The sequence below is a fragment of the Chelonia mydas genome, chromosome 7, assembly GCF_015237465.2.
Source record: "Chelonia mydas isolate rCheMyd1 chromosome 7, rCheMyd1.pri.v2, whole genome shotgun sequence".
Classification (NCBI taxonomy): Eukaryota; Metazoa; Chordata; order Testudines; family Cheloniidae; genus Chelonia; species Chelonia mydas.
The window spans coordinates 25,701,035-25,721,194 of record NC_057853.1 but is presented as its reverse complement, the minus strand read 5'-3'; the positions used below and the strand labels follow the sequence as shown (position 1 = coordinate 25,721,194).

The 20,160-nt window shown below is 39.1% G+C and overlaps 1 protein-coding gene across 19 annotated transcripts in view; it reads right to left on the bottom strand.

Annotated features, from left to right (window-relative positions):
- Positions 1-20,160, bottom strand: part of ERC2 (ELKS/RAB6-interacting/CAST family member 2) — an 823,531-nt gene that overhangs the window by 577,368 nt on the left and 226,003 nt on the right. For all 19 annotated transcript variants that reach the window (XM_043551551.1, XM_043551549.1, XM_043551542.1 and 16 more), the window contains one exon: positions 11,160-11,327. In XM_043551551.1, coding sequence (XP_043407486.1) covers positions 11,160-11,327 — 168 coding nt within the window. The remainder of the gene's footprint in view (positions 1-11,159; positions 11,328-20,160) is intronic.

Here is a 20,160-nt window from a genome sequence, read left to right as displayed (position 1 = left end):
CCTACTCCTCACTGTAACAAAAACTGCCCGTGTGACACTAGTTCAACACAAACTCTGTCTTAGCTTGCCTAGCATGAGTGTTGTGAGGCATAGTTCAGTGAAGCTTGTTAAGTGCTTTAACGTGCACATATGGAAGGTACTATACACCTGTAGAGTATTAATACTAGGGCTGTCAAGCGATTAAAAAAAATTAATTGTGATTAATCACACTGTTAAACAATAATAGAATACCATTTATTTAAATATTTTTGAATGTTTTCTACATTTTCAAATTACAACACAGAATACAAACTTTACAGTGCTCACTTTATATTTATTTTTATTTACACTGTAAAAACTAATATAAATAGTATATTTCAATTCACCTAATACAAGTACCTTTATGCAATCTCTTTATAATGAAAGTTGAACTTACAAATGTAGAATTATGTTCAAAAAATAACTGCATTCAAAAATAAAACAATGTAAAACTTTAGACCCTACAAGTCCATTCAGTCCTACTTCATCCAATTGCTCAGACAAATAAGTCTGGTTACAATTTGCAGAAGATAATGCTGCCCATATCTTGTTTACAATGTCACCTGAAAATGAGAACAGGTCTTCACATGGCACTGTTATAGCCAGCATCACAAGATATTTACATGCCAGATGCGCTAAAGATTCATATGTCCCTTCATGCTTCAACCACCATTCCAGAATATATGTGTCCATGCTGACGACAGGTTCTGCTCGATAACGATCCAAAGCAGAGTGGACCAACACATTTTCATTTTCATCATCTGAGTCAGATACCACCAGAAGAAGCTTGATTTTCTTTTTTGGTGGTTTGGGTTCTGTAGTTTCCACATTGGAGTGTTGCTCTTTTAAGACATCTGAAAACATTCTCCAAACCTCGTCCCTCAGATTTTGGACTGCACTTCTGATTCTTAAACCTTGGGTCGAGTGCTGTAGTTATTTTTAGAAATTCACATTGGTACCTTCTTTGCGTTTGTCAAATCTGCTGTGAAAGTGTTCTTAAAACGAACATATGCTGGGTCATCATCCGAAACTCCTATAACATGAAATATATGGCAGAATGCAGGCAAAACAGAACAGGAGACATACAATTCTCCCCCAAGGAGTTCAGTCACAAATTTAATTAACGCATTATTTTTTTAACGAGCATCACCAGCACGGAAGCATGTCCTCTGGAATGGTGGCCAAAGAATGAAGGGGCATATGAATGTTTAGCATATCTAGCACGTAAATACATTGCAACGCCAGCTACAAAAGTGCCATGCGAATGCCTGTTCTCACTTTCAGGTGACATTGTAAATAAGAAGCAGGCAGCAGTATCTCCCATAAATGTAAACAAACTTGTTTGTCTTAGCAATTGTCTGAACAAGAAGTAGGACTGAGTGGACTTGTAGGCTCGAAAGTTTTACACTGTTTTGTTTTTGAGTGCAGCTATGGAACACAAAAAAATTACATTTGTTAGTTACACTTTCACAATAAAGAGATTGTACTACAGTACTTGTATGAGGTGAATTGAAAAATACTATTTCTTTTGTTTATCATTTTTACAGTGCAAATATTTGAAATCAAAAATTATAATATAAAGTAAGCACTGTACACTTTGTATTCTGTGATGTAATAGAAATCAATATATTTGAACATGTAGAAAAACATCCATAAATATTTAATAAATTTCAATTGGTATTCTATTGTTTAAAAGTGCGATTAATCACAATTAACTTTTTAATCGCAGTTAGTTTTTTTTTAGTTAATCGCATGAATTAACTGCGATTAATCAATAGCCCTAATTAATACTAATGTAGAATTATCTATATAGTGGAATCAGTAATTATTATTGATTCTCTAGAAGGGTAGTTCTACATTGTCTAGTTTTTGCACTATTATAGCTATGAACAACTTTATACAATTCTATATGTGCAATGTAATAAAAAGGATTGATGAAAAATTAAGAATGCCTTTGTATAAAATTGACAACAGAAATTATATTCATGTATGAGCATTAACGTGGCATGTTATGTGCCAAAATGAGTTGAGAATCTGATGAAAACTTGTTGATTTTTATTATGTACCTAATACACCTAGTATTCTAGAAATTCACTGAGTACAGGGAGTACAATTCATTTCTAGATAACAGATAAAGTCTGTTTTTACAGTACAAAAATAAATATGACTGTATTTAGCACATCTGGGACTCAAGACCATTCAAATAGAATGCAACAGCCCTGCCAGTAAAGTAAAATATATATCTACAATAAAGCATGGGAAACTATGAAGCATTGAGTATATTTCAAAGGAACTGAAAATGGAATTTCTGTAATATTACCTAACGTATACATATTAGTTAAGAGTATACAATCAATGTATATAGTATAAATGAATAAAAATTTTAACACAAGTTATTTAAATATTCTGTTACAAAGGTGGAATAGTATTTTTAAATGTATACACTATAATTGTATGCGTCCCAGAGAAACACAGACATTACAGAGTCAACTAAAAAGTATTCCCCATTCTAAATTTCCAGGTAGATGAAAATTATTTGGTAAGCAAATTTCAAGGAATTTCATTTACAATCTTCTTGAAGTACACTGCGTATATTTGTTTTGAATTGGAACTCATTTTCTTTTTGTGACTTTTACTGTATGCTGAAATGTATATCACTGCATTAAGACTAAAATGCCTATTAACCCATTACATATACAGAGGTTCTCATTTCTATCTGATCTCCCAGGGAAAAATAAGTCACTTTAATGTGTTCAACCCTGCGGCCAAAAATCTCTTGCACATGAACAATTACAGCTAATTTAAACCCAAATTGCTTCCTCTAAGAGGTGGATATCATTAAGCAACTTTCCCCATTTCCTTTCACAAAGAGATCTTAAAGAGAGAAAAGAACTAAAGAAAATTCCTTGTGATGCAGTATGATAAAATCATTAGGGCTACACTACTTACTTCAAAGAAGAAGTAAGCTTTTCTATGGGGCATATAAAGTAGCTTGCTGTGCTTCAAAGCCTCATCAATTTATTAGGTCATTTAATTATTAAAGTGTGACCAAAACTGTTCAAAATGTCAACAGGTTTCTTTGTGCAAGACTAGATCATCATGTTTCAGGTTTAGTTATAATCATTTATTACTTAGCAAAGCAGAGAGGAGAAAAAGACAGTTAAAGTTAACATATATAAAAATACACACACACACACACATATAATGTATACATATATATATGAAAACACAATTTCTGGTGGTTAAGTCATTGACAAGTTCAAGTCCACTCTGCATGGATTTAGCCAGCCCCTACAGCACATTCAGGCTTCCCCACCGGGTGCCAGTAAAAGCCATAGGGAAAATGTTTTAAAAGGGCAAGATCTCCACAAATACAGAACAAACTTAAAGCCTTGCTTCATTCATAAACAGATCAAGTCTTGTCTTCTGGCACAGAGGTGAATTAGATCCGGATAGCACTGGGAAGGGATGATATTCTGCAGGAATTATATAGCACCTGTTCTTCAGTACTACACAAAATCTACTGCTATATGGATCCTTTTCTCATTTAAAGTTAACAGTATCTCACACTATTGGATCAAAATCTCATTACCACTTATATAGTACCATAAATATACATGGCCAATAATAAAAGTCAGGTATGTTCTCTGCCCGGAAGAGCTCACACCGTACCATTCCACCTACCCAATCATTTGAATATTCATCTTTCCTTTGGTTTTCCTGAGAGGCTAACAATAAATGGATGTGTAACAATTGGATCACATCCTTTGCACATCAGACAATTAGAGATAATTTTAACTCAAACTGCTTCCTGTAAAATGTTCAAGCTTGAGCCCATTGTCGTGTAGCAAATGAGACCAGAAGGGACTGGAAGCACGGGTAAAAGAAACGTCTTCTCTGTCATAATGCCTGATGCCAGCAATGCATCACAAAGTAGCACTGCAGTTTCAGAGGAAACGGTCAGCCCTTTTTTGCAACAGTCCACATGATAACAATAAATGCTGGACTTCCTTTAATGTGTATTGGCTAATGAAGAATTAGGTAATCAGATCAGTGGAGAACTAACTGGAATACATCACCATCAGTATGGCAGGGAAATTAGCGGAGGAATCTGCTCAACATCTTAGATGTCTATACACAAACACAAGGAGTATGGTGAATAAACAGGAAGAACTGGCATATCTGTCCATATGCTAATTTATGACTTAACTGGCATCACAGAGATGTGGTGGGCTAAGTCTCATGACGGGAATATTGGTATAGAGGAGTACTATTTTTTCAGGAAGGACAGGCAGTATAAAAAAGGAAGGAGGTGTTGCATTATCCATCAAGAAGACTACACTTGTTCTGAGATCCAGAAGGAGGTGAGAGGCAGACCAGTTGAAAGTCTCTGGGAAAAGATAAAAATGGTAAAATGATAGGATAGACTAATAGAGACCTCCAAATCAGGAAGAGGAGGTAGATGAGGCATTTTTACAACAAACAGAAATATTCAAAACTCAAGACCAGATAGTAATGAGGCACTTTAATTACCCAGGTAGCTCCTGGAACAGTAATATGGCAAAACACAAAATTTCCAATAAATTCTTGGAATGTATTAGGAACAACCCTTTGTTTCAGAGAGTGGAAGAAGTAACCAGGGGAACTGCCATTTAGACATGATTCTGACCACCACGGAAGAATAGGCAATTAGGGTGAAAGTAATCATGAAATGATAGATTTCAGGAGTCCAGGGAAAGAATGGCGTGAGAGCAGCAGAATAAGGACAATGGACTTAAAAAAAAATCAGACTTTAACAAACTCAGAGGACTGGTAGTTAAGGTCCCATTGGAAGAAAAATCTAAGAAAGAAAGGAGTTCAGGAGAGCTGGCAGTTGCCAAGGAGACAATATTAAAAGGCACACTGCAAACTATGCGATGTGAAAGAATTATAGGAAGAACAGTAAGAGGCCAATACAGTTCCATCAGGAGCTCTTTAATTACCTGAAAATCAAAAAGAAATCCTACAGTAAGTGGAAAACATGGATAAATTGCTAAGGAGGAGTACAGAAGAACAGCATAAGCATGTACAGACAAAATCAGAGAGGGTAAGGTAAGGGTAAGGGTAAGGAGTTATAATCTGAGTTCTAAAAAGGTTCATGATGACAACATACTCAACACAATTAATATTAACAACAATGGGGAAGAAAAATAAGCCAAAACAGGGAAAGGTCAGGTTAGAGAATATTTAGGCAAGTTAGATGTATTCAAGTAAGCAAGGCCTGATGAAATTCTTCCTAGGGTATTTAAGGAACTAGCTGAAGCAATCTTGGAACTGTTAGCAATTATCTTTGAGAACTCATGGAGGATGGGCGAGGTCCCAGAGGACTGGAGAAGGGCAAATATAATACATATCTTTAAAAGGGGGAAACAAAGGATGCTGGAATTACAGACCAGTCAGCATAACTTTGATATCTGGAAGGATACTGGAACAAATTAATAAACAACCAATTTGTATGCACCTAGAAGATAATAGCATTATAAGGAATAGCCAGCATGGGTTTGTCAAGACAAATCATGCCAAACCAACATAATTTCCTTCTTTGGCAGAGATGCTGGCCCTAGTGGATAGAGGGAAGCAGTATATAGGATATATCTTGCTTTTAATAAGGCTTTTGTCATAGTCCCACATGACATTGTCAGAAGCAAACTAGGGAAATGCAGTCGAGTTTCATTTAATATAAGGTGGGTGCACAACTAGTTGAAAGACCATACTCAATGGCCAATGTCAAACTGGGAGGGCCTATCTAGTGGAGTACTGCAGGGGTCATTCCTGGGTGTGGTTCTATTCAATATTTTCATTAATGACTTCGATAATGGAGTGGAGAGTATACCTATAAAATTTGCAGATTACATCAAACTGTGAGGGGTTACAGTTAATCCTGGAGGACAGGATTAAAATGCAAAAGAACCCTGACAAGTTGGAGAATTGGTCTGAAATCAACAAGATGAATTTCAATAAAGACCCAAGTGCAAAGTACTTCACTTAAGAAAAGTCAAATGAATACCCACAAAATGGGTGGTAGCACTGCTGAAAAGGATCTGGGGTTTACAGTGGATCACAAAGTGAATATGAGTCAATGTGAAGCAGTTGCAAAAAAAAGGCTAATATTCTGGGGTGTATTAACATGAGTATTATAGGAAAGACATTGGAGGCAATTGTCCCACTCTACACAGTACTGGTGAGGCCTCAGCTGGATCATTGTGTCCAGTTCTGGACATCACACTTTAGGAAAGATGTGCTCAAATTGGAGAGAATTCAGAGGAGAGAAATAAAAATGATAAAAGGATTAGAAACCTGACATATGAGGAAACATTAAAAAACACTTAAAAACGGGCATGTTTAGTCCTGAGAAAACACCAGATAACAGTCTTCATATATGTTAAGGACATGTAATAAAGAAGACAGTGATAAAACGGTTAACTACCTATAACTGTTGTTCTTCGAGATGTGATGCAGATATGTGTTCTATGGGGGGGCAGGGTGTCCTGTGCAGTGGAGCCGGATAACTTTACCTAGCCGTACCTGTAGAGGTAGTGCTCATGCCCTGCAGGCATAGCCCCTCCTCTGGTCATATAAAGGTGGCTCCACCCTGACTCTCTCAGCTCCTTCACACCAAATATTGTAAGTGCAGACTCTGATGCAGAGTAGATGGGGGAGAGGGGTGACAGAAGTAGGTAACCATTTTTTCTTCTTTGAGTAAATGCAGCTGCGTATTCTATGTGGGCGACTTGCAAGCAGTACTCACAGAACATAGGGCTCGGAGACTATTTAAAGCAGGATTACAGGACTGCTTTCCCAAAGTTTGCATCTGATCTGGATGCAGCCTTAATGGCACAGTGGTTTGTACAGATATGCACAGAGGATCACCTGGTCACCCTGCAAATGTCCAATATAGGAATGTAATTTACAAATGTCGCTGATATCACCGGAGCTCTGTGAAATGAGCTCCTACCCCTTGAGGAGGTGTAACCTGGGCTATGCTGTCATGATACAGGAAGTTATCCACCTGGAGACTCTCTGTGAAGGCCTGTCATTCGGTCTGCACAGGAAACAAACAGGTGTGGTGAGGAATGGAAAGGTTCAGTTCTGTCAAGATAAAATATTAGACGTCACCTAACATCCAGAGTGTGGAGCCACTGCTCCTCTGGGATTGAATGTGGCTTAGAAAAAAACATTGGTAGATCTATGTGGTTCAAATGAAACTTGGATTCCACATATGAGAAAAACTAGAAGTGCGGACACATGGTTTCTTTGTCTTTGGAAAATTGCATGTAAGGAAGCTCTGCCATCAAGCATAGAACTCGCACACTCACCTTGCAGATGTTATCACCACAGGTGAGGCAGTTTTCTGACACAGAAGGGAATAAGAAGAAGTTTCCAGAGGCTTAAACAAAGATACTGTAAGAGCTACTAAAATAATATTAAAGCAACTGGCTCTTTAACCGGATAGGTGGAGATGAGTGACATCTTTCACGAACCTCACCTCCATAGGGTTTGAAAACACAAACTTCCCATGGATAGGTGGATGAAATGCTGAAATTGACACAAGTGGATCCTCAGTGAACTAATCACAAGGCCAGAAGACTGAAGGTGTAATAGGTACTCCAAGATGTCCTGGATACAAGCCCATGTTGGTTGAACTCCCCAGGCTAATGATCATACTGAGAACCACTTCCACTTCCACCCTGGTGGAGAGCTTCCCACTGTTAAGCTAGACCTGTTGGACTGCCTCCGAGCATCATTCCTCCTCTGCATGTAACCATGCAGCATCCATTCTGTGAGATGCAGGGAACTGACTGCTGGGTGAAAATCCTGACTGGGCTACTGAGTCAGGAGGTCAGGATGAAGCGGAAGGGATATGGAAGGTTGGACCAACAATGTGAGGAGGTTGGAAAACCAATATTGTCTCGACTGCACTGGAAAACGAATCTCAAGTTGATCAGAATTGGAGGAATGGCATATAAGAGTGCCAGTTCCCAGCTCAAGTGAAAAGCATCAATCAACGAGCCTGAACTGAGACCCCCCTTGGGAACAAAACAACTGGCATTTCTTGTTTTCTCTCATAGCAAACAGGTCAATTGTCAGCATGCCCCAGAGTGCAAAGACAGACTGCAGGATGCTGGGCTTTAGAGACCACTAGCGATTCAGGGAGAAACTCCTGCTGAGATGATCTGCCCAATGAGTGTGGGTCCCAGGCAAGCGATCAGCCACGGGGGTAATGTTTTCCCTGGTGCAAAACTGCCAGAACCTGATTGCCTCCTGACAAAGCACATTGGAGTGTGCTCCCCCACTGCCTGTTCATATAATACATCCCAGTGGTACTATTGGTGAGCATGAAAACCACTGAGCCCCTGATGAGATCTTAAAAGGCCTGACAAGAATCATAGATAGCATAAAGCTCCGGGACACTGATATGTAAAGAAGTTTCACATTCTGACCACAGGCCTTGAACCTTCAGTGACCCCAGATGCAGTCCCCAAACTATTAAGGAGCCATTGATGACAATAGTTCCGATGGTGGTGACCAAGTGAAGGGAATGCCCTGGCACAAGTCCTGAACCATCCACCACTGCAAGAAATCCAGGACTGGGAGTGGAAGACTCACCAGTCTGTCTAAAGGATGACAGTACGGACGATAGGCTGACTTCAGTCACATTTGAAGAGGATAAAGTCACATGGCATATTGGATACCTGTGTGCATGCAACCTCAGGCATACTCAGGCTGTGGTTGAAAGCTGGGTCTTCAGCTCTAGACATAAGTGACAGATTGCCTGGAATCATTTGGTCAGCAGAAATACTCTCGAATTCGTAGTCTATCAGGGCCCAATGAGCTTGATTCTTAGAGTTGGAACCAAAGTTGACCTCCCGCTGTTTAAGAGGCGATACAGATGATTGAGTAGGCATAGTGTGAACTAGACATGACAAAGGACATCCTCTCTTGACTTGCCACTCAGTAACCAATCATCCAGATATCGGAAGATATGAATTCCCCTCTTCCTGAGGTATGCTGTTACTGTGACCATCCATTTCATAAAGACCCCAGGGGCAGAAAACAGGCCAAAGGGCTAGTGTTGGTCCACCACAACAAACCAGTTTGAGAGAATTGCTACATGAAAATAAGCATCCTGAAGGTACAGGCAACAAACCAGTCATTGTGGTTTAAGGCAGGAAGTATTGTTGCCAGGGTGACCATCTGGTATCTCACGTATCAGACATATTTGTTAAGATTACAGAGGCTGAGGATATGTCTCCCAAGGGTTTGGGAACCAGGAAGTACTGGGACTAGAATCCCTGTCCCCAGTGCTACAGGAGGACCTCCTCTACAGCCCCAAAGGCCAGTAGAGACTGAACCTGCTAAAAGAGTGGTGTCTCGGGAAAGGGGTCCCTGAAAAGCAACGTGGGAAGGGTGGATAGAGAGGAACTGTATGGCATAATCCTATTGGACAGTGCTTAGGATCCAATTGTCTATTGTAATAGAGTCTCAGACATTATAAAAGCAGGTCAGCCAGTCCCCAAACCAGGGGAATGGGGAAGGAGAAGGTACTCCTGGATCATTGTCCTGAACACATGAGTCAGAGCAGGCATTTGCTAGACGCTGTGGGGATGGTGATGGGAAGGGGAGGTGTAGCTGGCTACACCCAGAACCAGAAGACTGCCTCAGTCTCCTTTGGGATCTGTGGCTCTTTCTGAAGTAGTGGTAGGCAGCAGGATGTTTTTTACTCTTATTCTATCATCATGATTTTATATTTATGTTTCCTTCTATTTTATTTGACCGATGAAGGCAGATTTGCAATTTCAAATTTTTATTTGTATCTTATTAACATGTAAGAGGATGAATCCTGGGACATGCAGTTCAATAGACACCTAGAATCTCAGAATATATATTTTAAAAATAGAGATTAATGTCAGCTAACTTTTCTCCATGAATATGATGAACTAAAGTGATCTTTGGAATTCCTTTACCTAGGATTAAACTTTGAACTATCAGGCAAGAAACCAATCCATTTAAATTAGTATACTTTTCTGAATGTAAAGAGTTTATTTTCCTTTTATAAATGCAGTGTCTAACTGTTTGTGTTCTTGTAAAATGCACACCAATTCAAAACTTACAAATAAAACAGTTAAAATATAAATTTAATTCTTATTTTATGTTTCATACCTTCACAGTAAAAAACAGACCTGGAAAAGGAGGACCATTTTTGTGGAGAAGACCATTTTTAACACTGAAATGGTTTATTTAATCACATTTGAAAACCATCTCAACTGCGTAAAGCATATTTAAATATCTATATTTTCAAGCTCTGTACTTTGGACACTACACATTAAAAAACCCTAATATACTGGTCTATTAGGATTAACAATCTATTCACATTTGAAAATCAAAGCTAATTTTCTAAGAAACAAAGACTTCACACCAATAACCTACACTCCTCCTATATTTATGCACCCTTCAAAACATATAAACGCCCTCTCTCTTTAGAATTGAAATGTACAATACAAGACACAAAAATGAGCATTAGGTCTGAGGAAACAGGTCTGAGGTCCCAAACTATGTCAAGACAATTTGAAATTAGGAGTGAAAATATTAAGAAGAAATGAATTTAGTGGAAATATATTTCACTAAAGACAAGGGAAATCTCAGCTACATCTACACACCCTTGATGTTGCGGATTCCATACATGGGTCCAATCTTGCAATGCTAACACATGCAAGACTGCTAAATATTAAGAAGAAATGAATTTAGTGGAAATATATTTCACTAAAGACAAGGGAAATCTCAGCTACAGCTACACACCCTTAATGTTGTGGATTCCATACATGGGTCCAATCTTGCAATACTAACACATGCAGGACTGCTATTGAAGTCAGTAGGTTCTTTTCAAGAACTGCAGGATCAGTGCTAACATACTGTAATAAGGAAAATATGCTAAATGTATTAGCACATGGCAGGGTCTAAGCTGTTACACTATTTTTAACAAATTGAAAAAAAGCCCAAAATATATCTTCTGCAAAGATTTGTAACTAATACATCATTTTAACCCTGACACACTCTGTTAACTAAACACTTATATTGCATTGTATGATGAGAAAATAACTTACCTCTGTCTGAAGTATGGCAGCTCTCTGTTCTTTGGCAGTAAGCGACTCTTTAAGCACTTCAATGTGTTGCTTGCAATCTGAATTCTGATTGCTAAGGGTTTCAAGCTTAGTTTGTAAGGCGAGAAGTTCTGATTCTTTCTTTGAAAGTTCCTGTTTCAATTGGTCAATCTGCAAAATTAAAGAATATTGTTTTACATCATTAATCTCCAATTTATACTCACATGAGTTTGGAGAGATCAGAATAAATCTCCTGTGATGCAACCCAGATACCTTCTGGAGAGGCAGGAGAAGCATTAAGGTTCTGACCCTGAGATGCTCGGCACCCACAATTTCTATTAAGTTTATGTTTGCAGTGTTGTTATAGTCATGCTGGTCCAAGGATATAAGAGACAAGAAGTGAGTGAGGCAATGTCTTTTATTGGACCAACCTCTGTGGTGAAAGTGACAAGCCTACGAGCTCCACAGAGCTCTTCTTTATGTCTGGGAAAGGTAATCAGAGCATCACAGTGAAGTGAGCAATTAATATTTTTTGCAGTTAGAGGACAAAGGAGGGTAAGTGAGTTATAGATTGTTGTAATGAGACATAAATCGAGTGTCTCTACTCAGTCCATGATTTTTGAAGTCTAGCAGTTTTGAATTTAAGCTCCCAGGATCAACTTTTGAAGGTGTTGTGCAGGTCTCCTTTGAGGATGAGGTCAGATATGGAGTGATCGTTTTGTGAAAAGTGTTCACTCACAGTTGATAGGATGTTTTTGTTATTTATCATTTTTCTGTGTGTGTTCATTTGAGAGTGGAGTGACTTTCTTGTTTTACCCACATAGTAGTTGTTGGTGCATTTGATGCACTGGATGAGGTACACCACATGTTGTGATGGGCTTGTTAATTGTCCATTTTATTTTGAATGGTTTCTATACAAAGGAAACATAAAGCTTTCATGCATGTGTAGATTGAATGCAACACCATACTCCCTACAAGACCACAGTTATCACTACTATTGGCTGGGGTGAGCCCAGGTTATGAGCATGGCAATAAGAACTAGCAGTAGATGAGGAATTTAACCAGGGGGTGGGGAACAGAGTGATAGAACTCTAACCATCTTCCACTTGCCACACAGTTAATGTCCTTCACCCTCCATTTTCCTTCCCTGGCAACTCATGTGGAGCACACCAGTAACAGGAAAGTCATAATTAAGAAAAGGTTGGGGGGGGGGGGGGGGCGGGGAGGAGGAGAGAATTGGGGGAAAAATTCCAAATGGTGAGTCTATTAGACTGTAAAAGTTGTGGAAATCCCATCATTTAGGACAGGGGTTCTCAACCTGATGCTCATGAACAGGTGTCAGAAGGATCACAGCTACCCTGCCCTTCCCATATTGCTAAATGGAAGAAGGTGTCCTGGGATGGAAAAGACTGAGTATTTTAAACATTTAAAATTGGTCAAAGCACTGGAGAATATATTATAAAGAACAATCCTAAATATAAGATGACATAACAGGTATTCTTCTTCTCAAACTTCTATGTGACAACAGTGGACTAGCAAATTAGCTACTCAAATACTTTATTGTGAGATACTTAATATTAGCTATTTAAATTACCAAATAACTTTAGCCTGCATGGGGCTGAATGGGCAGTAACTTTTCAGAGATATTATTTCAGTCTGTCCCTCTACTAACTGTGGCAGGCACTTGGTTTTCATTTAAAAGTTTTTCCTCACAACCAAAAGGGCCAGAAATTTTTATTTTAAATCAAAGTTTAAATGCTATGAAGGTGACCAAAGAAGAGCTGGAACTGCCCTATCCATTCTCTCCTTTCAGTTTAATCCCAAAGGCCACTTGGGATGAGGTTAAATCTAGAGCTGAAGGGAGTGGTAGCCCAGAAAATAAAAGTTTGTCATGTTTAACCATATCCTCAAAATCAAAACACAATAATATATCACAGCCATAATTCTGAATTACACATTTAGGGTTATTCTCTTTTTCTCTTCACAGGTTTCAAAACATTTTGTATCCACTAGATTGGAGAATTTGGCTGGTCATCCTTTGTCTATTGCACAAAATCCTAATCTATACAGGAAGCTAAAGCAATAGCCTTTATAGTCTTAATTTAGCAAAAGAAAGAAAAAGGAGTATAGAAAAAAAAACAGATGTTGGGAAAAGTAAAGAGAAACATAAAACATGTATCCCAAAACTACTCAAGAAAGAAAAAAAATTCAGCTTGGAAGTAAACCTTCTTCTCTCCTCCCCATCATTTATTTACTTTGCCAGCACATGTAAGAAAATGCGGAAACTAAAACAAAAAGGTACTCAAAATATAGACTGGGAAAATCTGAGTACATAATATAAAGGAGGAACCCTAGATCTGAGGCCAATCTAATTATATTACATGTTTTATACTAGACCCTTGTGGACATCACACACACCTAATCTCTACTGGAAGCTTTTCACAGCTTTGTTCATGACACTACCAACACTCTGAGAAATAAACAGCCAAGGAAAATGGCTTCATTTTCATCACAGATATGCTCCTCATTGCTCAGAAACTCTCTGCTCATTAGCATGCAGTTCCGGTTTGAAGATCTATATACTGTAAGGAGTTCAAGAAAATGTGTTACAGGTCCCAAACACAAAAGAACAGATCCAAGTTAGGATACCAGTGTCTACGGCAAACTTTTAATAAAATTAAAATAAAATAAAACAAAAATGAAAAAGAAAAAGAATGCAAGAGCTGGGACGTCTCCCTTAAAAAGAAATATCCAGGACAGAACAAGACCTCACAATTTTTATCTGATACATTCAGTTGTTAAAAGGTTCTTGTACAGTATGGTTGTCTGTAAAAAGTTATGCACTTCTTTAAACAATTCTTTGTCCTCGTTGAAGTGGTTGCATTCCCACTCCATTAAACATCAAGGTGAATGTAAGAAGAATGTTGACATGATCCAGTGAGGACTCACGCCCCTCTATTGGAGTCAAAGTAAAACAATGACCACAATTTCCGTGTGAGTTAGAAATAAAGACTACAATGAAGATTTACCTGGATGTCTGAATATAGATTCTAGATCCAAGTCCAGAAGGGACCCATTGTGATCATCTAGTCTAACCTCCTCTATAACACATCACAAGCCCCAGAACTTCCCCAAAATAATTTCTCGAGCATATTTTTAGAAAACCAGCCAAACTTGATTTAAAATGGCCAGTGATGGAGAATCCACATGACCCTTGGCAAACTGTTCCAGTGGTTAATTACCCTCACTGTTAATGATATACACCATTATTTCCAGTCTGAATTTGTCTAGCTTCAACTTCTAGCTATTGGATAGTATTTTACCTTTCTCTGTTAGATTGAAGATACCATATATGGTACCCCAGGACCACTAATTGTCTCTATTCCTGACCGTCTCATTCTCTGGAGAAGTTTGGAGATGTGTGTTTATTATTAGTGTGTTAGACTTTACTAAGAAAATACCTTGATGCTGTACAAATGCAATGTTCACTAATGGTCTTCATGCAGCTGATACACCTCCCTTTCTAGATTTAAATTAAGAAGAGATGTAAACTAAATACCTATTCTTTAAGTATAATAGTATAAAGAGAATTCTAGCACCTAACCATGAAAAGAGCCTTGTTCTATTGCTTGGCATCAATCAGGACTTATATTTATCAAAACTTCTTATCAGCAATCTCAGGTTCGACAGACCAGGTATAATAAGATCTGCTTGCTGACAGCCATATAAATACTTTTTCCACCTTGAAAGGTTCTCTGATGAATGGCAGAACTAGTATCTTTTTCTGCAAATCTCAGTTGTAAGAGGAAGGACAGGGCTGGTGAAAGAAGTTGTACAGTGTTTCATCAGAATGTGACATACTTATCCAAGTACTGATCTGAAGGTCGTGATGAAACAATGGTATGTATAACAGTCTTCTTCTCATTCATCCGCTCTTTAGAGAAAAGAAATATATTGAACCTCTTCCTCTCAAAAACACTGGAACTCCCCCTTTATATACAAGATTTTGGACATTATTTATACCTTAAAAGCTTCAATATATTTTCTGAGATATTATAGTAATTACATTGTAAGTCACTGAACTGCGTACTTCTAGGTTAACCACATGTGAAAGCATACCGTAATCTCACTAAGGGTAACCCCACTTATGAGTTTTAAAAGACTGTATTGAACATAAAAAGTGCTAAAAAAAAACCCTTTAAAAATAAAGTAAGCTGCCAAAAGGGCCATATGCTTTCATTTCTCCAGTGGGAAGAATCTAAGACATTAGCTAAAACATGGCAGGTGGCATGGGATACTGAAGATACAGGAGATCCCACACTTTCTAAAATTAAGGTATTTTCTGAGATGGCAAATCCTAATACCTTTAATACCATACAATGATTATTGTTCTCATTGTCTCCATTTTATGGTCAGTATAACTAAGACTCAGAGAGTAAAATGATTTGTCTAGAATCCAATGGAAGCTGCAGAGGCAGTGCTCAGGGCAGGGCAGGGGCACGTGCAGAGCCGCCTGCCGCACCTCCGCCTAGGAGCAACTGGGACAGGTCACCGCTTGAGGGGAATCGCCCAAAGTAAGCACCCGCTGGATCCGGCACCCCGCATCCCCTCCCATACCCCAGATCCCCTCCTGCACCCAAACTCCCTCCCAGAGCCCACACCCACTCCCACACCCCAACCCCCCCCCCCCCACATCCAAACTCCCTTCCTCTTTGTTAACTGGCATTTTTTACTTATCTGCACCTCTAATCCCCAAAACATGCTGGATAAAACAGCTTTTACTGTATCTTGACTTCAGTAAGGCTTTGACACTGTCTCATGAATTTCTCATGAACAAACTAGAGAAATATAGCCCAGATGAACCTACTATAAGGCGAGTATACAACTGGTTGAAAACGCAAACAGAAAGTAGTTATCAATGGTTCACAACTGGAAGGGCCTTTTGAGTGGGGTCCCACAGGGATATGTCCTGGGTCTGATTCTTTCAATATCTTCATAAATTATTTGGATAATGGCATAGAAAGCACACTTATAAAGTTTGTGGACAATACCATGCTGGGAGGGGTTGCAAGTGCTTTGGAGGACAGGATTAGAATTCAAAATGATCTTGACAAACTGGAGAAATGGTCTGAAATAAATAGGATGAAATTTAATAAGGACAAATGCAAAGTACTATAAACAGGATGGAATAATCAATTGCACAAATACAAAATGGGAAATGACTGCCTAGGAAGGAGCACTTCAGAAAAGGATCTGGGGATCATAGTGGATGAGAGTCATCAATTTAATAATGTTGCAAAAAAACCACCATAATTGTGGGATATATTAGCAGCAATGTTGTAATAATCATGCCATGAGAATTAATTCTTCCACTCTACTCAGCACTAATAAAGCCTCAACTTGAATACTGTGTCCAGTTCTGAGCGCCACATTTTGGGAGAGATGTGGATAAACTGGAGAAAGTCCAGAAGACAGCAACAAAAATTATTAAAGGTCTAGAAAATATGACTTATAAGGAAAGACTGAAAAAAAAAACTGGGTTTGTTTAAGCTGGAGAAAAGAAGACTGAGAAGGGAAATAACAGTCTTCAAATACATAAAAGGTTGTTATAAAGAGGAGGGTGATAAATAGTTCTCCTTAACCAGTGAGGACAGGACAAGAAGTAATGGACTTAAGTTGCAGCAAGGGAGATTTACGTTAGACATTAAGAAAAACTTCCTAACTGTCAAGGCAGTTAAGAACTGAAACAAATTACCTAGGGAGATTATGGATCTCCATCCCTGGAGGTTTTAAGAACAGGTTAAATAAATATCTTTCAGGAATGGTCTATATAATAGGTAGGCCTGTCTCAGTGCAGGGGACTGGACTAGATGACCTATCAAGGTCATTTCCAGTCCAACATTTCTATGATTCTCCACCAAATCATGTGGGTTCTACAGAAGCAGATGTAGCATTGCCCCCTTCAGCAGCTTTTTCAAAATTCCTAGCTACAAATTTAAGCACAAAAGGGGCTTTTCCAAAAATTATCAACTCCACAAAATTTCACATAAAAATAGATGCTGGATGCCGAGGAATGAATGCAAAAAAAAAAAAAAAATCAAGAAAAAAAAATGTAGTTTCACAACCAAAATTGCTACAATGCTTTTGACCAGCTTTACTCTGTTTATTATGGTCAGTCTCAACTTCATTATAAATAGTCAGCTAGCTGTCCTTCCTCTCCCGCATTCCCCTCCCCACTCACTGCTCCTTCTCATCTTAAAGGAACTTATAGGTAAAATGCCTTCTTTCCCCACTTCCCAAGATTCATCTATGTGAATGTTTCATTCCCTGCCCCCCCCCCCACCACTACCCAATCACTGCTGTCCTGGTTTCTCCACTTTAAAAATCTGATCACTGTACACCTGTATTGTAGAAGGTAGCTCCCTATCAGTACCTTGTTACTTTATAAACAAATAAGAATATAATCAGGAACACAAATTTTGGAATAAACTCATCAATGTTTGTATTTTTAAAAAAAGAAAAGGAGTACTTGTGGCACCTTAGAGACTAACCAATTTATTTGAGCATGAGCTTTCGTGAGCTACAGCTCACTTCATCGGATGCATACTGTGGAAACTGCAGAAGACATTATATACACAGAGACCATGAAACAATACCTCCTCCCACCCCACTCTCCTGCTGGTAATAGCTTATCTAAAGTGATCATCAAGGTGGGCCATTTCCAGCACAAATCCAGGTTTTCTCACCCTCCCGCCCCCCTCCAAAACCCACACACACAAACTCACTCTCCTGCTGGTAATAGCTTATCCAAAGTGACCACTCTCCCTACAATGTGCATGATAATCAAGGTGGGCCATTTCCAGCACAAATCCAGGTTTTCTCACCCCACCCCCACCCCACACACACACAAACTCACTCTCCTGCTGGCAATAGCTCATCCAAACTGACCACTCTCCTTAAGGAGCTACTGCCAGCAGGAGAGTGAGTTTGTGTGTGGGAGGAGGGGGGTGAGAAAACCTGGATTTGTGCTGGAAATGGCCCACCTTGATTATCATGCACATTGTAGGGAGAGTGATCACTTTGGATAAGCTATTACCAGCAGGAGAGTGAGTTTGTGTGTGTAGTTTTTGGAGGGGGGTGGGGGGGTGAGAAAACCTGGATTTGTGCTGGAAATGGCCCACCTTGATTATCATGCACATTGTAAAGAGAGTGGTCACTTTGGATGGGCTATTACCAGCAGGAGAGTGAGTTTGGGGGGGCGGGGGGGGCGGAGGGTGAGAAAACCTGGATTTGTGCTGGAAATGGCCCAACTTGATGATCACTTTAGATAAGCTATTACCAGCAGGAGAGTGGGGTGGGAGGAGGTATTGTTTCATGGTCTCTGTGTATATAATGTCTTCTGCAGTTTCCACAGTATGCATCCGATGAAGTGAGCTGTAGCTCACGAAAGCTCATGCTCAAATAAATTGGTTAGTCTCTAAGGTGCCACAAGTACTCCTTTTCTTTTTGCGAATACAGACTAACACGGCTGTTACTCTGAAACCTGTATTTTTAAAAAAAACTATTTAAAAAAAATAAATTGGTTGAGGAAAGCGAATAGGAAAAAGTAATCCGAAAGTACAAAAATAAAATGTTGGGACTGCTCTTTAACTACAACGCAGCCAAACAAATGTAAATTAAGTGTGGTAAAAATGTGCAGCTGGGATCACAAGTTAGGTGCCAAGCTTAAGTTTGATTATTTTAAAATAACTGAGTGGCTGTATTATTTAGTGAGTCTAGGAGGTAGGTCCCTGGGGTTCTATTCCAAACTTCGCTACTAACTGGTGTGTGACCTTAGCCAATTCATTTAGTCTCTCTCTGTATATACATCTGTAAATTGAGGATAATAATGTGTATCAGCCTTTGTAAAATGTTTCGAGATTCTTAAGTTAAAGGCACTGTGTAAGTGCAAACTATCAGAATTATTCAGTTCCAGTTTTGTTCAATATCTTCATTAATGATCTGGAGGATGGCATGGACTGCACCCTCAACAAGGACAAGTGCAGAGTCCTGCATTTAAGATGGAAGAATCCCATGCACTGCTACAAACTAGGGACTGAGTGGCTAGGCAGCAGTTCTGCAGAAAAGGACCTAGGGGTTACAGTGGATGAGAAGCTGGATATGAGTCAACAGTGTGCCCTTGTTCCCAAGAAGGCTAACGGCATTTTGGGCTGTATAAGTAGGAGCATTGCCAGCAGATCGAGGGACGTGATCATTCCCCTCTATTCAACATTGGTGAGGTCTCATTTGGAGTACTGTGTCCAGTTTTGGGCCCCACACTACAAGAAGGATTTGCAAAAATTGGAAAGAGTCCACTGGAGGGCAACAAAAATGATTAGGGGGCTGGAGCACATGACTTATGAGGAGAGGCTGATGGGACTGGGATTATTTAGTCTGCAGAAGAGAAGAATGAGGGGGGATTTGATAGCTGGTTTCAACTACCTGAAAGGGGGTTCCAAAGAGGAAGGATCTAGATCTCAGTGGTAGCAGATGACAGAACGAGGAGTAATGGTCTCAAGTTGCAGTGAGGGAGGTTTAGGTTGGATATTAGGAAAAACTTTTCACTAGGAGGGTGGCGAAGCACTGGAATGCATTACCTAGGGAGGTGGTGGAATCTCCTTCCTTGGAGGTTTTTAAGGTCAGGCTTGACAAAGCCCTGGCTGGGATGATTTAGTTGGGGATTGGTCCTGCTTTGAGCAGGGGGTTGGATTAGATGACCTCCTGAGGTCCTTTCCAACCCTGATAGGCTATGATTCCATGACTTATAAAATTAAAGTTTTTAAAACTATTAGAATTTTAAAATACTGTACATGTAACACACATTTACAATGGAAACAACAACTCAGCATCATTTATGGCATAGTGATACTAACCACAATACCATTATCAAGGTAATGAAAAAATTAACAATTAAAATAGTATGAATATATTGTAGGTCAGAATGGAAACCAATAAAGTCATAAAG